This window comes from Fulmarus glacialis, unplaced genomic scaffold (assembly GCF_000690835.1).
Source record: "Fulmarus glacialis isolate BGI_N327 unplaced genomic scaffold, ASM69083v1 scaffold3270, whole genome shotgun sequence".
In the NCBI taxonomy this organism is placed as follows: domain Eukaryota; kingdom Metazoa; phylum Chordata; class Aves; order Procellariiformes; family Procellariidae; genus Fulmarus; species Fulmarus glacialis.
In genome coordinates this window covers 54,667-75,014 of record NW_009186908.1, presented here as the reverse complement: position 1 = coordinate 75,014, position 20,348 = coordinate 54,667, and the positions used below count along the sequence as shown (strand labels likewise).

At 39.7% G+C, this 20,348-nt stretch overlaps 1 protein-coding gene across 1 annotated transcript in view; it reads right to left on the bottom strand.

Moving 5' to 3' along the window:
• The window catches only part of FNBP1 (formin binding protein 1), a 69,667-nt gene that overhangs the window by 6,732 nt on the left and 42,587 nt on the right, over nt 1-20,348 (bottom strand). Inside the window, exons 9-12 of the mRNA XM_009573037.1 lie at nt 16,267-16,464; nt 14,708-14,890; nt 5,506-5,520; nt 1,533-1,642 (exon numbers count right to left, since the gene is read on the bottom strand). Coding sequence (XP_009571332.1) covers nt 1,533-1,642; nt 5,506-5,520; nt 14,708-14,890; nt 16,267-16,464 — 506 coding nt within the window. The remainder of the gene's footprint in view (nt 1-1,532; nt 1,643-5,505; nt 5,521-14,707; nt 14,891-16,266; nt 16,465-20,348) is intronic.

Sequence of the window (20,348 nt, the reverse complement as noted above, 5' to 3'; positions counted from 1 at the left end):
GTTGAAGCCCTAAGGGACAATATTGCAAACATATGAGTCATGACTATTACTATTTTTTAACTCTTATTTAACTGCTGGTGCTACTTCCTCACTCATACACTATCTTTATTTAAAATAACTTCATTCTGCTCTGATTTCATACCCGATTTTAACGTTGGGTTACCTCAGAATCAATACAGAGCAGAAAGGAAAATCTGTACAGAGACAAATGTAAGTTACCACAGAGGAAAAAAACAAAGCAATGAGAAATCACATAATCACATGCAGTTTTCCTTTCTTATTCATGATATAAAACATAAAGAAGAAAATTTGGGTTACTAGACCAAATAAACAGGTTTTTCAAAGGAAGTTGGCAGAAAATGTAGGCACATCTGTACAAATGCAAAGCAATATTTAGGGATAGACCAGAGAGGCTAAGTCTTCAAATCATTCAGGGAAGAAAAGTTCTGTCTTGCAAACAAATTTGGGTTACTAGACCAAATAAACAGGTTTTTCAAAGGAAGTTGGCAGAAAATGTAGGCACATCTGTACAAATGCAAAGCAATATTTAGGGATAGACTAGTACCAGAGAGGCTAAGTCTTGAAATCATTCAGGGAAGAAAAGTTCTGTCTTGCAAACAAAACATGCTGAATCTTTAATGCAACTACAGAATGTGAACAAACACAAAACAACAAATACAGGCTGCCAGAATCAATCAAAAATGTGTAACTAAAATAGCCTTATTCTCAATCAGAATGATAAACGAAGCCTTGCAGAAAAGGCACTCACAAAAGAACAGGAGTTACTATCTTTCTGCTCCCGGGAAATGTAAGCTACAGATCAGAGAGTCTTAAGATACACACCAATCAATCAGCACTTTTGATGATGTTGTTATGCTCATAACAGCCTCTCTTGTTGGGATCCACCCATGCCCACCATACAGTAATAGGCAATGCTCATAACAGCCTCTCTTGTTGGGATCTACCCACGCCCACCATACAGTAATAGGCGCTCTGCTTAGTGCTGAGAGGTCTATGATTGTACCTTTGATGAGGCTGTACTTGCATCCTGTACTTTCCTAAAAAACATCCTCAGGAACAGGTCACATCAAGAAACAAACTTAGTGATCTAACAGCAGTCTGCTAATCTGGCTCACGATTAAACTGCTGCTTTCCTGCGAAAGCCCAAGAAAGAAGGAACAATTGTCTCTTCATTTACATCATTCCTATCCTTATACTAGGATCTTCTCATCTCATGATTCCCAAGACAGGATATGCATTACACTGAGGTGGGAGACTGGAATAAAGAGAAAGCCAGCTTTTTCCCCAGCTCTGACCTACACAAGCCAAAATTAAATAACTGATTTCACAATCTGAGTTGTGCAGAGCCTTGCATCTCAGGTGTTTTTAGCCTCTGGTTCTTGTTTTCTTGGAACAGTACCTTAAACAAACCTAGAACCTTGTCGTTATTTGCTCTTTCTTATATACTACTTGTTTCTGTTCTCCTATATAAGGCCACCTATTTCATTTTTCATTGGAGGGGATTGACATACCTTTGATCCATCTCCTTCTGAATGTCTTTGTTTAGTTCATCAACTTTTTGCTGAAGTTTCTTTCTTCTTTGCTCAGGTGGGAGATTGCTGAAGTCCTCTGGCCCTGCTCCCTGCACAGAGTGGAATGGAAGAAAAAAGAAGAAAAATCAGAGCCTGAAAGAATCCTTCAGGATTGCATTTTGAAAACAGCTCACAGAAGTCTGTGCAAAATTACAGTGGTCTGAAGCATTGTTATTATTTGTACTGAGAGTTATCTGTTAGCAATCTGGATGCCCTAGAAATAATCTCAGGACCACATCCCACTTTCACAGCAAATGGCTAATGGGAGATCACCGACTAAAGAATGCCAGAATTCAATGGCAAAGCCAAGAATCTATTTTTATCCATAGTTATCATCAGATCTTATTAACGGAGTTCCATTCTCATGCTGATCTTTCCTGCCTTCCCTTCCTCTGCTACAAACAGCATCCCCATAAAAGCAGTAGCTAGCTTTTACTCCCGTGTCACAGTTGCGCTTCTCACGTACACTATTAATTGCTGGCTTGGTTTGCATAGTCTGAGTGTTGGTCCAATACAGTTAATTTATGTCAGGGCTCTCCTGAACGCACTAAGATAATAGAAGAGCTTCCTCTGGCGTTCCGCAATTTAAAACCATGCTGCATACTTTCCAGGATCCACATTCCATGTCAAAGTCTCTCAATTTTTCCTCTCTCACTTGTTCTAGCATAAAAATGAGGAGTTACATCAAAGCCATAGAATCAATCAATTTGAAATCATAACCAAAGAAAACATTTGAAGACCACAGTGGTTACCTTTGTGTGATTCTGCTTGAAAACCCCTTTTCTGCCTTCAAACTGCTAAGCTGCTTCTTGATTGCCTCAATTTAATATAGCAGATAGACGACACATAAAATACATCCATGCTATTTTCTTCAAAGTACCACCTATTTTTGTCTTGCAGGAAGGCAAGGGGGACAGTTTGGGTGGGCTATACTGAACACACATCAATACTAATTAGTTGCACCATAAGGGAGTGAGGTTCTTGTACAGTATCTTGAATTTGTACGGGTTTTTCTTGTTTTGGTTTCTGCTCATTCCACATCTCATTTCTAAGGGGGAATACCGGCCTATGGGAGAAAGAAGGGTAAAAACACAGAGCTGAGTAACCAAATTCAATGGCCCAGCAGCTTACTGAAAGCTTGCGAGCAGAGTTGCAACATTAGTCTTATTAAAATGCCAAATCTGTCTCTGAGAGGAGTGTGATTAGTGGAAACTCTGCCACGAAAGCTGCCCATTACACCCTTTCAACTCTGCACTGAATGTGCTCTGAGGCAGCGCGCTCTTTCTTCTGCATTTGCAGAACAAGCTGTTTACAAGAAAGTGTGTTGAGTGTCAGAGGGATGGACGACAACTACAGACAGGTCATCTTCTCCTCTGGTCTAGCCATTTCAAAATAACAGGACAGGCAAACCTAATGAAATTGCTGCCATATTGATTTTCAGTAAAAGACGGCATATGTGTCTAGTTAAGCCTTGATCATCTGTGTAATAATACACTTAAAATTCCATTTCATGAGACAATGAGAAAGCAAATTTAAGACAAATGAAGGATAAAACTAAGTTACACTCATTCTGAAACTTTAACTACATGAAGTCTCAGGAGTGCTTACATTACCTGCTGTGCATGGTACAGGAAATATAATAATATTTTGCTTGATAGTAACTCCCACATCACATTAGACATGAGAGTGATTCAATATATTTTATGGATAATCTACACACTAAAACCATGCACATCTTTTTAAGGCAAAGCATCTGGATGTAGCTTTGCAAATAAACAAGCAGTTACAGGAAAGACCATAACATATTCTTCTCAATTCTAAGCAGAAGAGACAGATATGCTTGAAAATATCCCCAGCTGTACATTAGGAGAATGCAATAGATGTAGTCAAACAAATTTGGAAAAGCATCTTTTTTTGATTTTTCAACTTCATTCAAAAGCTCCAGGTTGGACTAAATTCAGTATTTTTGTTTACAATGCTTCAGACCAAAGCACTAGTGTTGCATAGAAATGCATGCCTGAGAGTAGGAGGTGATCTCACTCAGACTTTACTCCATGCTCAATAATTTCCCATCATAACAGAAGCTACAGTTCTTCTTCCAAAAGGAAGAGTCAAGAAGCATTTTTTGCACATGCTGGGCACGTTTCATGCTCTCAAAAACACACCTGGGCTATCTCTCAAGTAGTCAACACCGCCTACATTTTAAAAAATGCTTCAACAGTGAGGTGGGGGGGAAATCTGTGCTATTTTTGATGTGTTATCATAGGACCAGCAGAGCCATGTTCACTAGATTTCCTTGCATAAAGATACTGGGATTTAGGATGCAAATTGTCCCAAGATGAAGGACTGTGAAAAAAGAGGCCATGTTAGGACCAGTTTCTGGGCTAAAGCTACATATGGGGAAAGCACGAGGTTTATCAGCCGCAGTTATGGCTCTTGTACAGCTAGGATCTGAGAGGAAATTATGAACAAGCCGATTTCTTCTGCCTGAGGGCACACGGGTCTCAGCCCTCTCTGCACATCTTTTTGATTTGTGCAATTCTTGGGGAAAGGCCAGGTCAGCCATTTATTTTGGGAGGATTTATTCCTACATACGAAGACTTAGCTCAGCTACACAACATACTAGCACTGTGACTAGGAAAACAACAAATGGAAATCCCTGGTATAAATGCATTGGACTACCAGCCAAAAGAACAAGGTTTGCAAGTAAGCTAGAGATTTCCATCATTCCTAAGGCCCACCACAGGTCTTCAGTGAGAAGCAATATCGCTAATGGAGCCCAAGCAAGTCACTGTGTTGACAGAGCAGCAGCAGGACCTGAAACCTCCAGAGCTACAGCAGGTAGCTTTCATGGCCCATGCATTTTCTCCTAATAAGCTGCTATGAACAGAACAGGTCCACAAGGATGTATCCAAGAACAATATATGTGTAGGGGGGAGAGAGCACCTAAAGGCACTGACTGGTGAGAAATAAGAAAACTTTCAAGATAATGCAGTTGAAGTGCTACTGCAGATCCTCTGAAGCTCTCCAGAACTGCAATCAGTCATTGGCAGCTCTTGCATGCTGCCATGAAGTGGGTCAGCAAACCAGTTGCATTCTCCTTGTGACTGGGCTCACGAAGGGCAAAGGAATGTAGACAAGCTGTCAGGAACATATCAAGGTGTGGAGTATCTCAAGCAGTACGGTACCTTGTGTATGAAGTTCAGCACATAATTTGCTTTCCCAAATATGTTCATCCCTTCCCTTTCCAACTCAGCAACATATTATCTTACCGTAGTTCAAGAAACCTTCCCAGCTGCATCCAAGATAGAATTTAGGATTCACATTATATCTCCATTTGCGAATTCAAATCAGACTGAGTTAACCTTGTTGGTTAAGGTTTACAGAACTTTAATTAATATCATTATTAGTTATTCTGAAGGACTACATAGGGCTGTAAAATGTAGGTGATAACGATGCAGATTTCCAGTAATACCTGGACATAGAAAGCAAACTTTGCAGCTATGTTACACGAAAGACATGCATTCCTCTCTGGAAAAGGTCCAGAAGCACAGAGACCTTTATTTTTTTTTTTTCTTTAAATGTTTTAATGTATACTTATACAGTAGCAGAATTACTTCATACTGTTTTTCTACATTTTCATAGCCCTAGATTATAACAGTGAAAACTAAACTATGTATTAGAGTTAATTTTTTAGCAGCTTATTAGAAAGACTGAATTCTGATCACCTCTATTAGACTCCAGACCTGTGTATTCAGAGTTATCTGATAAATATGAAAAAAAGCAAACACAAAGAAGAAACAAATTTAACAGTTAATTTCAGTGTCATGTCATATGTGGCACAGTGCACATTAAAACACACACAGAAAATTGTGATTAAAACACAGGACAGGCATGCTGTAAATGTGCTTACCAGCTTGAGAGAAAGCTTCATGTAAAAATTGGAGAGATACAGGGTGGGGGGAGAAAGAGAAAAAACAACAGTGCATCAGTAGAAGAGGAACTTTTTCAGACTGACGTTACAATAAAATGACACATAATCCCCTTGCTGTTGGAAGGCAAAATGGGTAACACTAACAGATCTGTGCAAAAGTTCACAAGATGGGCCAGTGTTAATCAGTCAGCTGCCATTTCCTTGCCAGAAACAGAAATGGAAGTGTTGTACCTCTACACATGTGCTTTAGCACTGCAGGTGAGAATCTGGCCTGGATTGCCTTATTTACAGCGGCTACAACAACAGAGATTTTTCGCGTTACGGTAACACCTCTGAAGTGGAAAAAAACTCAGAACTTGCAAATGTATGCAAGTCACTTTAGATCAAAAATGTGCTGAAATGCAGTCACGAGCATCAGTGCCTTTATGCAAGGGCTTAAGAGAAAGGGGCATAACACCTAGCCAAAACTCAGTGAAGAGGCAAGGTGCTGCACTTGGCCTCCAGCTGCAAAAAGCACGATGGGATCTCCAGCGATCTCTAGTGATTTCCTAGCTCTTAGGCCTTGTCCAAAGTACAACATCCCTGAAACATCCTTGTTGATGACAGCGTACAGTGCTGTCCGGGCAGGCAGGTAAAGTCATTTCATGTTCTTGAACAATTCAAAAACAAATACTCAGTCTCAAATATTCTTTGGCCATACAGTCAGACAAGGTCAGGACCAAGAAGAAGTGAAAAAACCCTCTTCTCTTTACACCAAATTGATTCTATGACAGCATAGTAAGTCATTATTAAAGCTCCTTAAATGATATACACGATCTAATTCTTCAAAGATTACCACATTTCCTGTTATAGAGCCAAAATATTATCTTTTAGTTACTCTGGGAAAGGAGGAGACTGAAGTGAAGTGTATGCTTAAAGGGCTGACACAGCAGCATGGTTTGCCTTGCCCTACATCACCTGCACATACAGCTCTCAACAGCGCCGGAGAGCCCCAGAAACCGCCAGGTGAACAAATGTGCCCGGGTAGCCGACCACCAAAATTATCAAAGTCTCTTCCAGTGTTGCAAGATGTTACGACCGCTGCAATTCAGAAGGTTTTCCAAGAGATAGGGAGACTAACAGTGCCACAGTGTTTTTCTGTTCTGTGCCAAGTTGCACAAGTTGGCTGCTGTTCAAGGTATAAAGCCAGATTTTAACGGGAGAATCAAAACTACTTCCAGCCTCCTCCTCCTGCAATCTGCACTGTGCCTGTCCTACCAGCTCTTTGGGGACAGTTGTGAAATGCTCAAACTACACAACAAACTTCTAAGTGCATAAGTGCATGTGCTCGGTGTGAAAGGGAGTTGAAACGTAGAAGTTGGAAAACGCCTCTCACTCCAGGCAATGATCTGTACTGTGAGACTTCTGAACCTCTGTCCATTCAAGAGTTCTCCGTTATTTTACTACCAACAGCTACTGAATATGATGCTCTCAAACAGATGCTCCTCTTTTAGCAAAAGCACCGTGCTTTAGGATTGGATTTAAAATAAATAAAGGTGGCTCCGCACCTATGATGGTTTTGACAGCATGATTTAAGAAATACACATTTATCAAAAATAACAATTACCATTAGTTACCAGAATTTGTACAGCAACACATGCCAATCATTCAAGGAAAACACACGGCCTTGCAATAAATAGTGAAATACTCCATTTGAACTGATGCATTCAGTGACAATGCAGCAGTTAAACTTCCCTCTGAAGTTCAGACCATTAGGAAGTAAACACATGATAATAATCACAGTGCAATGAAGAAATTCACTCTCTCAGCTATGAGGCCATTTAAAAAAGCAAACAAAACCAATCCATTTGAGTGAATAATCATACAGGAAGGAGAAAGAATGAGCTAAAATACGCTGCTGAAGAAATTCAGCGTAGGCAGCTTTTGTTTGCATAATTGCTTTAGCACTCCTGTGAACTTTAGCATAGACATGATCAGCACAAATTGAGATCCTTGTACATATATACAGACAAGACTCATGGTGCAGAATAAATATTTACCTACGAAGCACTCTATAAAAGGCACAAATGTATGCTACATGCGCTAGTTTCTAAACACTACTCACTCTAAAGGCACTATACTACTGCAAAGAATCATCTGCATCAAGACTATTCTTTTGCTGTAAATTCAGCAAATTTGAAAAGGATTATAGACACTGTATGCCGAATTCTTACGCTGTTAAGTATGACAAAAATAGAAAACTTATTAATAGCATTTCCAAATAGTACATCAGGGATTGTTATAACCAGTACAAATAATAAAGCAGATCATAGACTGGAAACAATGAAATGCTGAAATAAGTTATATTCACAGTTTTCCATTTCTGAAATGTATTCATCATTTTACATGAGAGCAATTCTGTTTCTATAAACAAATATAAGCAGACTGAAAATAAGTCTGCATTAAACACTAAATAACTACTTTTGCCCATTCTGTTGGCTTTTCACAGCTAGAAACTTGCTCACAGCTCCTGGGAGAACAGGGGCATTTTTCCCCAAAATAAACTACATTTCTTCAAAATGAGCAAATCTGTTTCAAGCTGTCAATTTAAAACAAGTCTAGCTTAGTCTTAGAGGGGAAAAAATGAAGAGCCTAAGAGCCACAAGCTTCAATAACACATGAGAGAGCATGAAAGCCAGCAAGTCCATGTGTTATTGGACAGTCACGGACACTAACCTCACTTACAGAAAACAGGGTTGAAATAAATCACTGGACTTCCATACAACCAAGAGGTAATTTTCTTTCTTAGCGGTCCTGTAACAATCTCCCCATACTCTGCTTTATCCAGGTATCAGATTTAGAAGTCACATATCTTGATTCCATGAACTATCATCATTACAGAGAGTTCAGGGAAGCTTCAGAAGGCTCCAGAGAGTGCTCCAAGACCAAGGCACAGAACGTGTCACCGCGCTGCTGTAAATCAGGGGTTGGCTCATGATGCTCAAGACTGCATTCATAAAATAATTTAGAATAAATGCATGGAACCTGTTTATAGTACTTACTCTGAATTTCACAGGTCCAGCTACTTTAATTGTGCCAATTTCAGCATTTCCAGGACTAGCAGACATATCTTTCCTGCACATAACACGGTAAGCTGCAACTTGCCTCCCACCAAATTTTCCTTTTATCTTTTACAAAGCACATTTCCACAGCACACTCTAACGGCGTTGTAAGTGGGGTTAGCGACTGTGTAGCAACGGTATGGGCTGATCACACCATACACGGACTTACAACATATTCCCTAGCCTCAATGGCACACGTGGGTGTCCCTAAAGTCCTCTTCATGAGTTCTTTGTGAATATACAAAGACTGTGTCTGCTGGTGAGTCAGCAAGAGAAAACACACATCCGTTACACTGGAGACAAGCACGGCACCTCTGTGTTTACTGCTTCTACAGCAAAAGACAGCTTGGCGTTTAACTAGCCTTTAAGTGCAAAGTGGAAGCTTCCTAGAAACTAGGCAAATATTAAGAGTTTAGCATTCTCACAAAAATCAGAAAATACCACATTTTTAAATGCTAGCTTAAACACGCAAGATCAGAAAACTCTCTCTCTCTGTGCTAGAATAAACCGTGGCTTTAATGACCCCACCCACCAAAAAATCCTGGTCTTGGCAGAGAGTTATACACTTACATTAGAATAACAAGTATTCCCAGGGGCAGGGAACAGAGCAGGTACGAGAGGGGGTGGTTTGTTTTGTTTGCTGTTTCTGCGTGCTCACAGAACAACAAAGTACTGATCGCCCAGGCAGGCCAACAGCTAAGCGTCAAGGGAGAAGACTGCACACTGTGTCACAGAGGCAAGACAGGATGGTAAGGGAAAACATTAACTGGTGCAATGGAAATAAAATCACATTGTAATGAAGTCAACAACTTCCACTAAAAAGGAAACCACAAAAGTCCCTCCATGTGCCTTTTGGAACCGCCTGGAGGCTGGAACTTGGGTAATGACAGTAATATCTGCATCCCAGCTCCCAGACCCATCCTCTCTGCTTAATCATAACCCAGTCTCAGAGGTACGAGAGGAAAGGCAAGTCTGCACAACACTGAATAAAGGTGTAAGTTCTACCCCTGGATTTTGTTAGTTCAGAAGTACTGCTCTTTAAATAAAGCTGCTGATGTTACTGCCGCTATAGCAATAAAACAAAAGAACACAAAATTAATATCAACTAGCAGAATACTGAGTCTTCTTTGTCCTCAAAATGGAATTAGAAAAAGCAGAGCAAGCATAAATGAAATTATGACTTATGTAAGTGGTTCCTCATTTTTTGTGCTCTTCTGGCTTTAACTTCCCTAAAGAGACAGAGTTGATTTTAAGGTATACTACTTTTATACTGCTTTCTTAAAGAGTTATTAGAAACAGCACTCACAAAAACCGTGTAAGACTTTTTTTCCCCTCCTCTTCTAGTTCTGATCCATGACAAGTGCTGTAACGGTTTTACAGTATGTTCTACAATGGACATTTCTGCTGTTGGGGTTAGAAGAAAGCAGCTTTGAGGAAAATACAAAAATGTAATTAGAAAACCATAGAGACTGACAAGAGTCAGCATCTGAAGTTTTTTTTTTTTTTCTTTTTAAAAACAGACTAGGATTTCGTATTGGCAGTGACCACTGACACTAGTATTGGCGCCTCTACATTAACCTTGCATCTGTTGTAAATTGTTTAGGCATCTGCTTCCTTCCATGAAAACAAGATTCATTGGATTTTTGGTTTGGAAGCAAAATTAAAACCAGATTGGGCACAGGACATATAATTACTAATTATATAATTCATTTTAACAGTCACCAGTGATTTTTCCGCTTTAGTTTCGTAATTTCTCTTTCCAAATGCAACATAAGATGCTAAACCAAAACTTTACAAGGAAATTGCTAAAACATACTGCCTCTCCAGACATGTTCTGATATCAAAGATTTCATGGAGGAATTGTATGGGAATCCATTCACTCACTTATGTTTCAAGGATCAATTACAATGTGCAGTTCTGCTGGTGGTATTTATCCTGTTACGGTCTTAGTATCTACCAGACTTGTTCACATTAAGCAGTTCCTTTTCATTCACTTCTTCCTTAAGACAGTGCAAAAAAGGAGCATGATCCAGTTTCTTCTGAAATAACAAATTGTTACCCTGGCTTTTGTAGGAGCTAATAGCCCAGTTTATCAACAAACCAGGAAGGACCTGCTTGACAATTTGGTTGAATACTCTAAAACAATACTTAAAATGCCTTGTGGCCACCTTTACTGCAAGGTGTCTGGCTGGAGTGGAATTTTGTCTCTGAACAAAACCAGCAGTGCGGAGACAATACTCAGAGCAAATGAAATTATTCAGTGTCCAAAGCCAAACACCCGTCACATTGTACTGTCCTGCTTTTCACGACCTTTCCAAAAGTCGCTTCACTGATCTATTTCTGTACAGATCAAATGTTCTTCTGTGTAGAGGACAGTTTCCCTCTACGACCTCCTAATTTCTTTGGTAACATCACAATCCAGTATTCGTAACATTACTGCTTATGCTCCGGAGCAAAATTCAAGTGCTTTTGGATTTGGCAGGGGTATGGAGAGGAATTGGGAAACGGAAATCTTACAGAACTTAATACGGTAAAAGCAGAATTAACAGTACTATCTGGCTGTAACTGAATATAAAGTGGGTCATATCAACCACATCAGCTGAAACAAATGCCAACCACTAATTCATCATCTGATAAATTAACAGGATTTGGAGGTGGTTCTTGATTTTTTTTTTTGCCTGGTTAGAATTATTTTATTTTTGAAGGTCATATGGCATTTTCATGATCCGACCATTTGTATAACAAATCACTAAGGACCTATGAAATGTGAACTGGACAAGTTTTCAAATCAGAGCAAGCTGCCAGAGCTTTGCAGCCTCTCCTACTCCGTATTTCTAGATGAACCAAGTGGCCTGAATTTGCCCCTCTGGAAAAAACGACGATCTGAACACTGGCCTCCTACTCTGCAGGATGAGTCAGGCAGGAAAAGTATTTACATATAAACAGCTAACAGGGGAAGGAAATGAAATAGAAAGAGAACATAGTGAAAGGTTTAAATGAAGATTTAGCAACAGCCTTTCCTTGCACATTTTTAATCAACATGTCAGCAGAAATTTGAGGGATTTCAGAGAAGACTACAGGAAATCGTTCTCATTATTTCACTTTTCACACAAACCACTTAAAACCGATACAGTATGCAGGATTCGTAAGACTGGCTTGGACTTCTCAGTTAATACATAAAATAATGGCATTTCTTCAGGAACTATTAAAAGCAATTAGTCATAATTGCTTATACGGCCAAATACTCACTAAGTAAGAATTTGTACATTTGAGATACAAACTTGTGAAGTGCCCATGGAACTACAAACTAGTATTTTTAAATCAAGTTAGAGACATTCAGCACTGTTTTCAATATTCTGTTCTGTGAATGGCACTATCGGAGCACTAGCTTGCAACACAAACCCTCACCTTCAGCAGTGCCTTACTCTCCAAAGCGTCTCCCTGCTGCCCCGTATGAAGACGACTGCCAGATGCCCACCCGCCGCAGCGGGTGCCACCAAGACAGCCACTACCTAGCACACCCCCCAGGTTTGCTGCTAGAGAAGCAGAGCTGAAAGACTGTTTTCCCCCCCATAAAAGCCACTGAGAAAAGATGCTCTGAGCCAAACTGCAACTGAGGGAAGGAGGTACATTTGCAGAACCTGCCTTTGGACAACTTAGAAACTTCCCGCTTCCCCAATAAAAAGCACCAGAAATGTGATTTTTTGGGTTCTGAATGTCCCATTAAATGGCAATTTCCTAGCAAAGAACTGAAACCCACTCTGTATAAAACATCGTTTTTTTTAAAATGTACTGTCTGCAACAGTACTGAGACAAAATATTGTTTACAGCACTGTTCTCAATTCTCTGTAACTAACCACTGAAGTTCCCCACTGGAATCATCTCTACTTTTATAAAACGCCAGCCCTAAATGTCAGTGCAGTCCCTGGAGCAGAATTTGGGCTTTTTAAAGTAGTCACTTCCTTGCTGTTACAGCCTGCTCTAAAAAACATTTTAAAATACTGAACACTTGTGTCTCCTTCCTGTAATTTTTATAGGAGGAAATAATTCTAAGGACCTTAACCTAAGAGTCAAAGCCATGCTATGCCAGCAACTTCTCAGCACAACTGGGTCACGTGCAAGCTTCTGGGAAGATAAAGTCTTCTTTTTATTTGAAAAATGGAAAATTTTATCTCGGGGACCTGTCATTTTTCTTACAGCTTATGAAGACCACCAATGAGAGCATTTAATTCAACACAAACACTTCAATATCAGTTTACCAATATAGCCACAGCTGATGTCAAGGACAGGAACAGAGCAGCTGACCTGGGAAAACTCAAGCCATGCTTCCTACTCTATCAGCAGCAAAGGAGACAGGGACACTGCCCTTATAACAGCGGTGACGTGTCACAAAGTATTGATCCAGTTTGATCTAGACCCAGGTGAATCCCCAAGGTCAGCCACAGAGACTTTCAGCCTCTCTGCACTGTGCAATGCATAAACCAGCATCTAACACACCTCAGCTGCTGGCAGGGGAAAAACCCAAACCCCAATCCCTCAAAACATCTCATCTATGTTTTGGAGCTTGCATGCTAGACTGATAAAGCTTTTGCAGACAGAATATCATTTTAAACTATCATTAAAATATCATTATGCATCATAGCACTGGGAAGTGAAAGTTCAGAAACCAACAAAATCTGTGGACTTAATAGGAAATCCCAGAAAAAGATGTGCTGGCCTACAATTCTGCATGCTAATGTATGTAGGTAAGGCTGCAAGGACAAGTCAAACATGGGACTTGAAATTTTCTTCCTAGCTTTGCAATGCTTCATCACATAATGTTTATCAAACTTTTAATTAATGTCTTTTCTCCACATTTTGCGGGAATGGCAGCTTCTAGTGGCCGTTACAAATAGTTTTTCAACTTGGTATTTTTGCGAAGATATTTCATTGACATTTAAAATGTCAAGAATAAAGACTGTGGAAAATACATTTGAAACTAATTAGGAAAAAAGTTAAAGAGCATGGCAGGGTTTTAAATTCTTCTATGGACACTTTAAAAGATGTTTAAGCCACATCATCTGTTCAAGGAGGCCCAAATGCAGACATGATAAACAAACTTGTTGGGAAGCAGGATTTCTTAGGCTCTCTACAGGAATCAAATCAAACCTTCCTATCTTATTGAAACTTCATGCTTCAGGATGTGGTTAAGGTCCTTGAGAAGTGTCAGCCCCAAATATTTAGAGCTAATGGTAATCAATACATCTAGGTAGCTGCAGGGAACATTAAATTCAGTGTCCCCCCTGTCTCCACCATCATGGCAGCCCTGGTTTAAAGCACACATGTACCATATAAACAACTTTATTACCACCTAGAATCAGTTCCTCTTTCACATCTCACCTGCCTTTTTATCTTAAGACTCAGACTTACTAAGCAAGCTAACATTGCATCACTTGAAGCACAAGCTGAGGCCGAGTCTCCGGAACAGAAGTCGCACCCAGAGGCGTAAAATACAGGGAAGTCATCTTTCCACTACCACAGCAAAAGGTGTTGGATCTTTTCAGGGATATGCCTGAACTTGCACCAACTGTGATCAGAAGAATTAATGTCTAGAATCCCTCCTAATTTACTCTCCTCATTCTGACACAGATATCGAGCTGAACCCACCCTGCAGAGAGGAAAACTTTTCACATGTAGACAACATGCAGCATCAGGGTCAGATTAAACCTCTGAATGGTGCTCCTCCAAACCTACTCTCTGCCACAGACATGCACAGGGCTACTAAATTAATGACTGACTTGTACATGAGTATTACTTAATGTGCAGCTCTTCCTTCCACACTTTGGACAATCCCTCCTCCCCAGAAAACCATAATGGTTAATTTCCACCAGCAACTGTACTTTTTGTGGTTTCATTGTGGGGTTTTTGACTACGAATGGCTTTATAGGTTGGGATTCCTTGGATTTGTCTGCATGTTATGATAAAACACAATGGATTCATTCACAAAACAAAACAAGTTTTTACATAACAGAACGTGCAATAAAAGCGCAAGAAAGAAAGAAAAGAAAGAAAGAGAGAGAGGTATCCAGAGGAGAACTTACCCCGCGCTTTAGGCTCCTGAAGCAGTGGATTTTGGGTTTGGAGGTCATGAACTCGTTGAAGCGATGGGAGAGGGGTTCCTTTTGCTGCTTGGGAGACTGGGGGCCGTTGGGAACAGCAGAGGGTGAGGCAGAGGCAGGGGGAGGAGGAGGGGGCTGATGGGGGGATGTTAAAAGGGACATAAGCTACGTATAAGAGATGGAGAAGTGACAGAATAAAAACCAAAATAAAAAGATAAAACACAAAACGAAAATAAGCATCAAAACCAATATTTGAAATCCAGAGAAAAAAAACAATTAAATAATTAAATATTAAAGGCCATGGTTCAAAAGAGGGGGGAAAGCAGTATTTAAGAGTTGTGTTAAATGAAGAATGTGATAAATGGAAGTTTTAGTAAGTGATGCAACAGAAGAGTAACACAAAGTATTTTGACAGGAGGCTCATGCAGACTCTTCCATGCAGCGCTATCCCCATAAATTGCCCTATTCTCGCTCTGTGGACAGCTCAGAATAATGCATATGGATAGAGCTTTCAAATACCTGAATTTAAATGGATCAGATAAGGAAGGTACCTTAGTGCCCAGTAGCGTTTCTATTATCTGGAAAACAACAAACCACATTCCTTCCTGCTTTCAAATCATACCTCAGTAATGTGCATCACACTTCACTTTTACAAATGATTCTATGAATTTGCTCAGGAGTTAGTCCTGGGTTTTTTTTCCGGCTACATTGATGTAAGCACCAGACAGCTGTGTTCTCTCATATACCAGCACAACAGGAATGATCCATTTTGAACAGGGAGATTTTTTGACTCTGTAATTAGTAGAAGTGGTTTGGTATGGGTCAGAGCAAGGGTGAGATCAAAACAACGAAGCTACTCTGGGCTTCCATCAGTGTTACTGAAAAACGATATAGTCCAGTCACCCTGACACATTCTGGTAACCCCAGATAAATGCTGCCATGCATTATGGTGTAAAATATGACAGTGAAATGAAAAAGGTTTAATGGATACGTAAGTTAATATGGTCTTTTTAGAAGTCAACTGCTCAGTTAGTTATGCTCCGTTAGTTGTGCTTAAGAAGAATAAATTGCAGTAATTCCTTGTTCCCAGCCACCCAACTGCTGAACACAGTGCACAGACTGAAAAGATAACGCAAATGAAAAGCCAAGGAGAGTTTTAGAAGTGTCAAAACAGTAATGCCACATCAAAGCTTCCCAAAAGTAACAACGTTAGTTAGCACACATGGCACTAGGTAAGTGGTATACAATTCCTTCTCTGAGTTAGGAAAAGAAATGGACCATGGCAGAAAGTGACAACTAAAGTTAAATTAATATAAAAACTGCAACATAATTAAAGAAATTATACAAGAAAAAAAAATTAAAGATACAAAGAAACTTAAGTAACCAAAGACTACAACAAAACACCATATTAAGACATCAGTTATTAGCTTTCTGAATCTAAAATTGTCTTTAAAAAATTGTAATTGCCAGGATTACTAAACAAGACAGAGGTTATAGACTATACGCATACTAGCGCCAAGCTCAAGTTTGCAAGTCAGTACCTTATTTTTCTTGATGAATGGCCACAACTTGCCCTTGGATTTGCCACCAAACTTCGGCTCAGACTTCCCATCCCCTCTGGAGTTGGAAAGGCTGGATTCTGAGACAGTCCGCTTCATCGGCTGTGTGAAGTCCTCAAAGTCGATATCTCCTGGAGGCTCGAACCCTGATTTAAAGGCTTCTATTACCAGCTGTGAATCCTGAAATGGGACAGATCCAGTACAAGTATAAACATCTCAGATGAGAGCTGTCATCAAATTGGTGGCATAGAGAAAAACAGTACAAGGACAAAAAGGGTCGCCTGTGAAGGAGCCAACCTTTACAGGGACCAGTCTCATTCCCGGGAACGAACACCCTTCCAGAGCCCAGGATCAAGTCTTTCCACCTTCTACTCCAAGATCAGGACTCTTTTCTTGGACTTACTTTCAGTACCATGATGTGCTTTAAAAAAAAAAAACACCTAGGCACAGCATAGTATCCTACTAAAACAAGGCACCCTAATGTGTAAAATTGAATACTCCCACCTACTACAGTGATAAATGCAGTTAAAAACAAAACAACCACCCCACACAAAACAAGTTTCCAACCTATGTCAGTCAGAATGTATTACAACTGGGAACATAAATGCCTACAATCTCAGTTTCATAACAGATCTCTAAATAATCAATCAATCTATGGAAATAAAGCAGGTGAGCTTTAGTCTCACATAGTCCATTTTTCCCGTTACGAAACTCTAGCCCATTTTGCAAAGGTATCACTGAGACCAGTCATTACTCAAAATACCAACAGATAAAAAGCAGAGGACTATGGTCTGTTTAGGAAAATAAAAAAAATACATAACTATCATTAAAGCATAGGTCATTGTAGTTAACTAAAGATGATGCTTAGGAAGAGTAAACTCAGGTCTCCTCACTTCAACCTTCCACTGAGCTGCACAACCCCTGAGTCTGACCACAACCTAGAAATGTTTTCATTCCCCTTGTTTTGTTTCCAATGCAAAAATCAAAATTCTGATACAAACATCTTTTAAAGGCTTTTTCATGTCTACTGGTAAAAATGACTAAGAGCTTATTATTGTTAACTTTACTGACTAGAAAAGCAATCATACTTCAGTAACTGAACAGGTAACTTAAGTGACTCATATCAAAGATTTAAGGTATAGAATTGCTGGGCATGCAGCTGTAAGCATACTAGTGGAAAATCCCAATAAATACTCCTATATAAAGGAGCACTTGAGTGATCACACTGCCACAAGTCAACAAGTTGGTGCTTGTGAACTCAGCTACAGTAAATGGCAGGAATTTATCTTATGAGCTTTACCTAACAACTGAGCAGTCCACGGTCATGCAAGTAGCCTGACACCTTGGTGCAGGCAGTGGCTGGGAACTCCACGCGCTGTCATTAAAGCCACATTCCTTTTGGCACTACTAGGAGTGCTAGATGCAAGTCAGCCGCACACTGGCTGTATACTGTGTACAATGGTTTTGCTCTTTTTTTTTTTTTGACAGAGGGAGAAGAAAAAAAATAAATCAAAGAATAATATATAGCATTTTTCCTAGTCCGGTCTACAAACACAATTAATTATACATAAGCTCAAATTCAGACTTCAGCTTGCCAAATGCATTTAAATCTAATGGACTCAGGAAAAAATTTTAACACGCTTCTCATCTACTTGACTTCTTAGGAAGAGAGCTTTTTATGTTATACCGTTCTAACAGTTTTCTTCTAAGATCATTAGAGAAACTGTGCCACAGCACACAAATATCTTATTAGTCTCTAGAGAATCACCATCCTGTTCAGATAAAAAAGATGAACTTGTTGCTTTGAAGGCATTTCACAGATTCTGCTTATGTCCGTAGGTAAAACGCTATTCATGAGAAACCTAGTGGGATACAAACATATCCAGAGGCCAGGCTCAATTGAGCAAAACACAGATATAGGAAAAGCTTTGCAAAAGTCTTCATGGGATTGTGAAGAAAATGAAGGTTTAAGATCCTCAACCTATCAGGTGCACTGTGAAATTCCTACACAACTTTTAGGGAGGTAGAACAACACTTTCCATTATCTCAGCCTAGTTTGACATTAAAACTTCCTGAGATCTAAACATTTGAAGAGATTTTTAATAATAGTCATGAAAGTAAGATGAAGAAGGAATAAAGAAGAGACTATAAACATACACAAGGTTACATTAAATACTTTATTGGTATTTTGTCCTATGTATGGAGCTTTTCATTTTTTCCTCTTAATTTTACAGTGTTCCTTCCATTTAGTCAAAACATCCTTCCACTACAATGGAGTTAAAAATAACCAGCATGCTCCATATATCACAGAGATAATGTCATAACAGGAACTCCAAAGTCCATAACAAATTAATCTGCTGCTAGAGCCTTCTCAAGCAAGTTCACCTAGCAGTCACTACAGCTTACCCTTGCAACATGACCTCTGTGTTGTCCGAGTTGTTATAAAGACGACATGAAAAAAAAGCATATTTACAATTGCATTAGAAACACAGGGCTAACCAGTATTACCAGCTAAATCCAGACAGTTTCTATTGCTCTTAGCGGGAATTCTATACACTTCAGTGAGGGCATAAAGCAACCCTGTTTACACAGTTACAAATTTAGTAACTAAGCCTGAAAGACTGGCTATTCTGCAAGTGGGCATGAGGCAAAACTTTGTAATATTTAAGCTGCAGAGAATATAGAAAGTATTAAATCTGTCCCATATGTCATTCTGGTTCTTAACACTATCCAACGAAATAGGGGCCCTAGAAGAAAAGTGGTCTTCCATAATCCTACTAACACCCCCAGAGGGAGGGAAGACGGAGCTGGCCGTAGAAGGGAAGCCTGTTGTTAGCAGTCTGCACTTCCACAGTTTCAAAGTCGCTATGGAACTACATCCTTCCTTCCTATTGTACTATACAATTCTGATGCTAGAAATCATGGTGGTTCATAGATGCCATAGGAACTGCCGCTTCATAGAACAATGTTTGTAATAAACTTACCCGAAGCTGAAAATTGATTGTCAAAAAGCTCCGAGAAACCTACATGAAGTGCAAAGTTCTGATGCTTTTATTTTTTCCTTTTTAAATAGTAATTCCTTACCATCAGCTGGTAATGTTTTACTGACAGCAAAAAAAAAAAGCTGCAGAACTTGCAGGTTCCTACATCCTTTCAGCTAGAGTTGACGCACAGTTTGGTACTCAGGGTAAATTACTAAGAATTGGTGCTTTCTCTCTAGGTTGGGTTTGTTGTTTTTTTTTTTTTCTGACCAATACATCTTCTACATTAGTTGTGGTTTTCCATTTAAAACTCTGGTTTCTGAATTGAAGTTATTGCAAAGAGCACAGCTTTCATTTACCCTCTCCCCTTCTTCAGTAACTCTGTATGTGATAGCTGGGTAGAAAAAGTGAAAATAAAACAAAGGATACCAAGAGCTAAATAAGAACTCCAAATGCATCACTGCCTTTTGTCAGTGTCATAGTGTCTGACCTTATACATTTCAAGTTTGGCAATACTGTACATTTGTTTACGATTACCAGATCCTGGAGATCTCCTCCCAGCTGGAAAACACATGTCTCTGTGGGCCCAGAGTTTCACACAAAGCTTTTCCTGCTCAGCAGGCTCTTGGTTTTGCTCACCATTGTACTAGCTATATTATCACCAGCTGTCCTTGCATTCAACTTTCCTGGAATCTGACCTCATTTTCAAAGTTGACTACAGCTCTAGTCGACTTTCCTATCCAAAGTTTTTCAAGCTTGAGAAAGATGAGTAAAGCAGACAACCTTCAATTTGAATCTTTCGAGGAAAAGGAGAAACTCTCCTGACAGTAGCCTAAGAGAGCCCAAACTTGCTTCTTAGAACATTAAGGGGTCAGATGGGAAAGGTCTGCTGTAATGCTCTGCATTAGAGGCAAAAGTAGTACACGATCTGGAAAGGGAGAAGGTACCGCTTTTAAATTGCTACTGTGTTCACCTATGACCACCCTTATAAAGTGGCAGGACCTGCATCTGGCAGAAGGGCAGGAAAAAGCACATCACTTTTATCAGAATCAAGAAAGTTAGACATTACTGTTCCAGAGATGA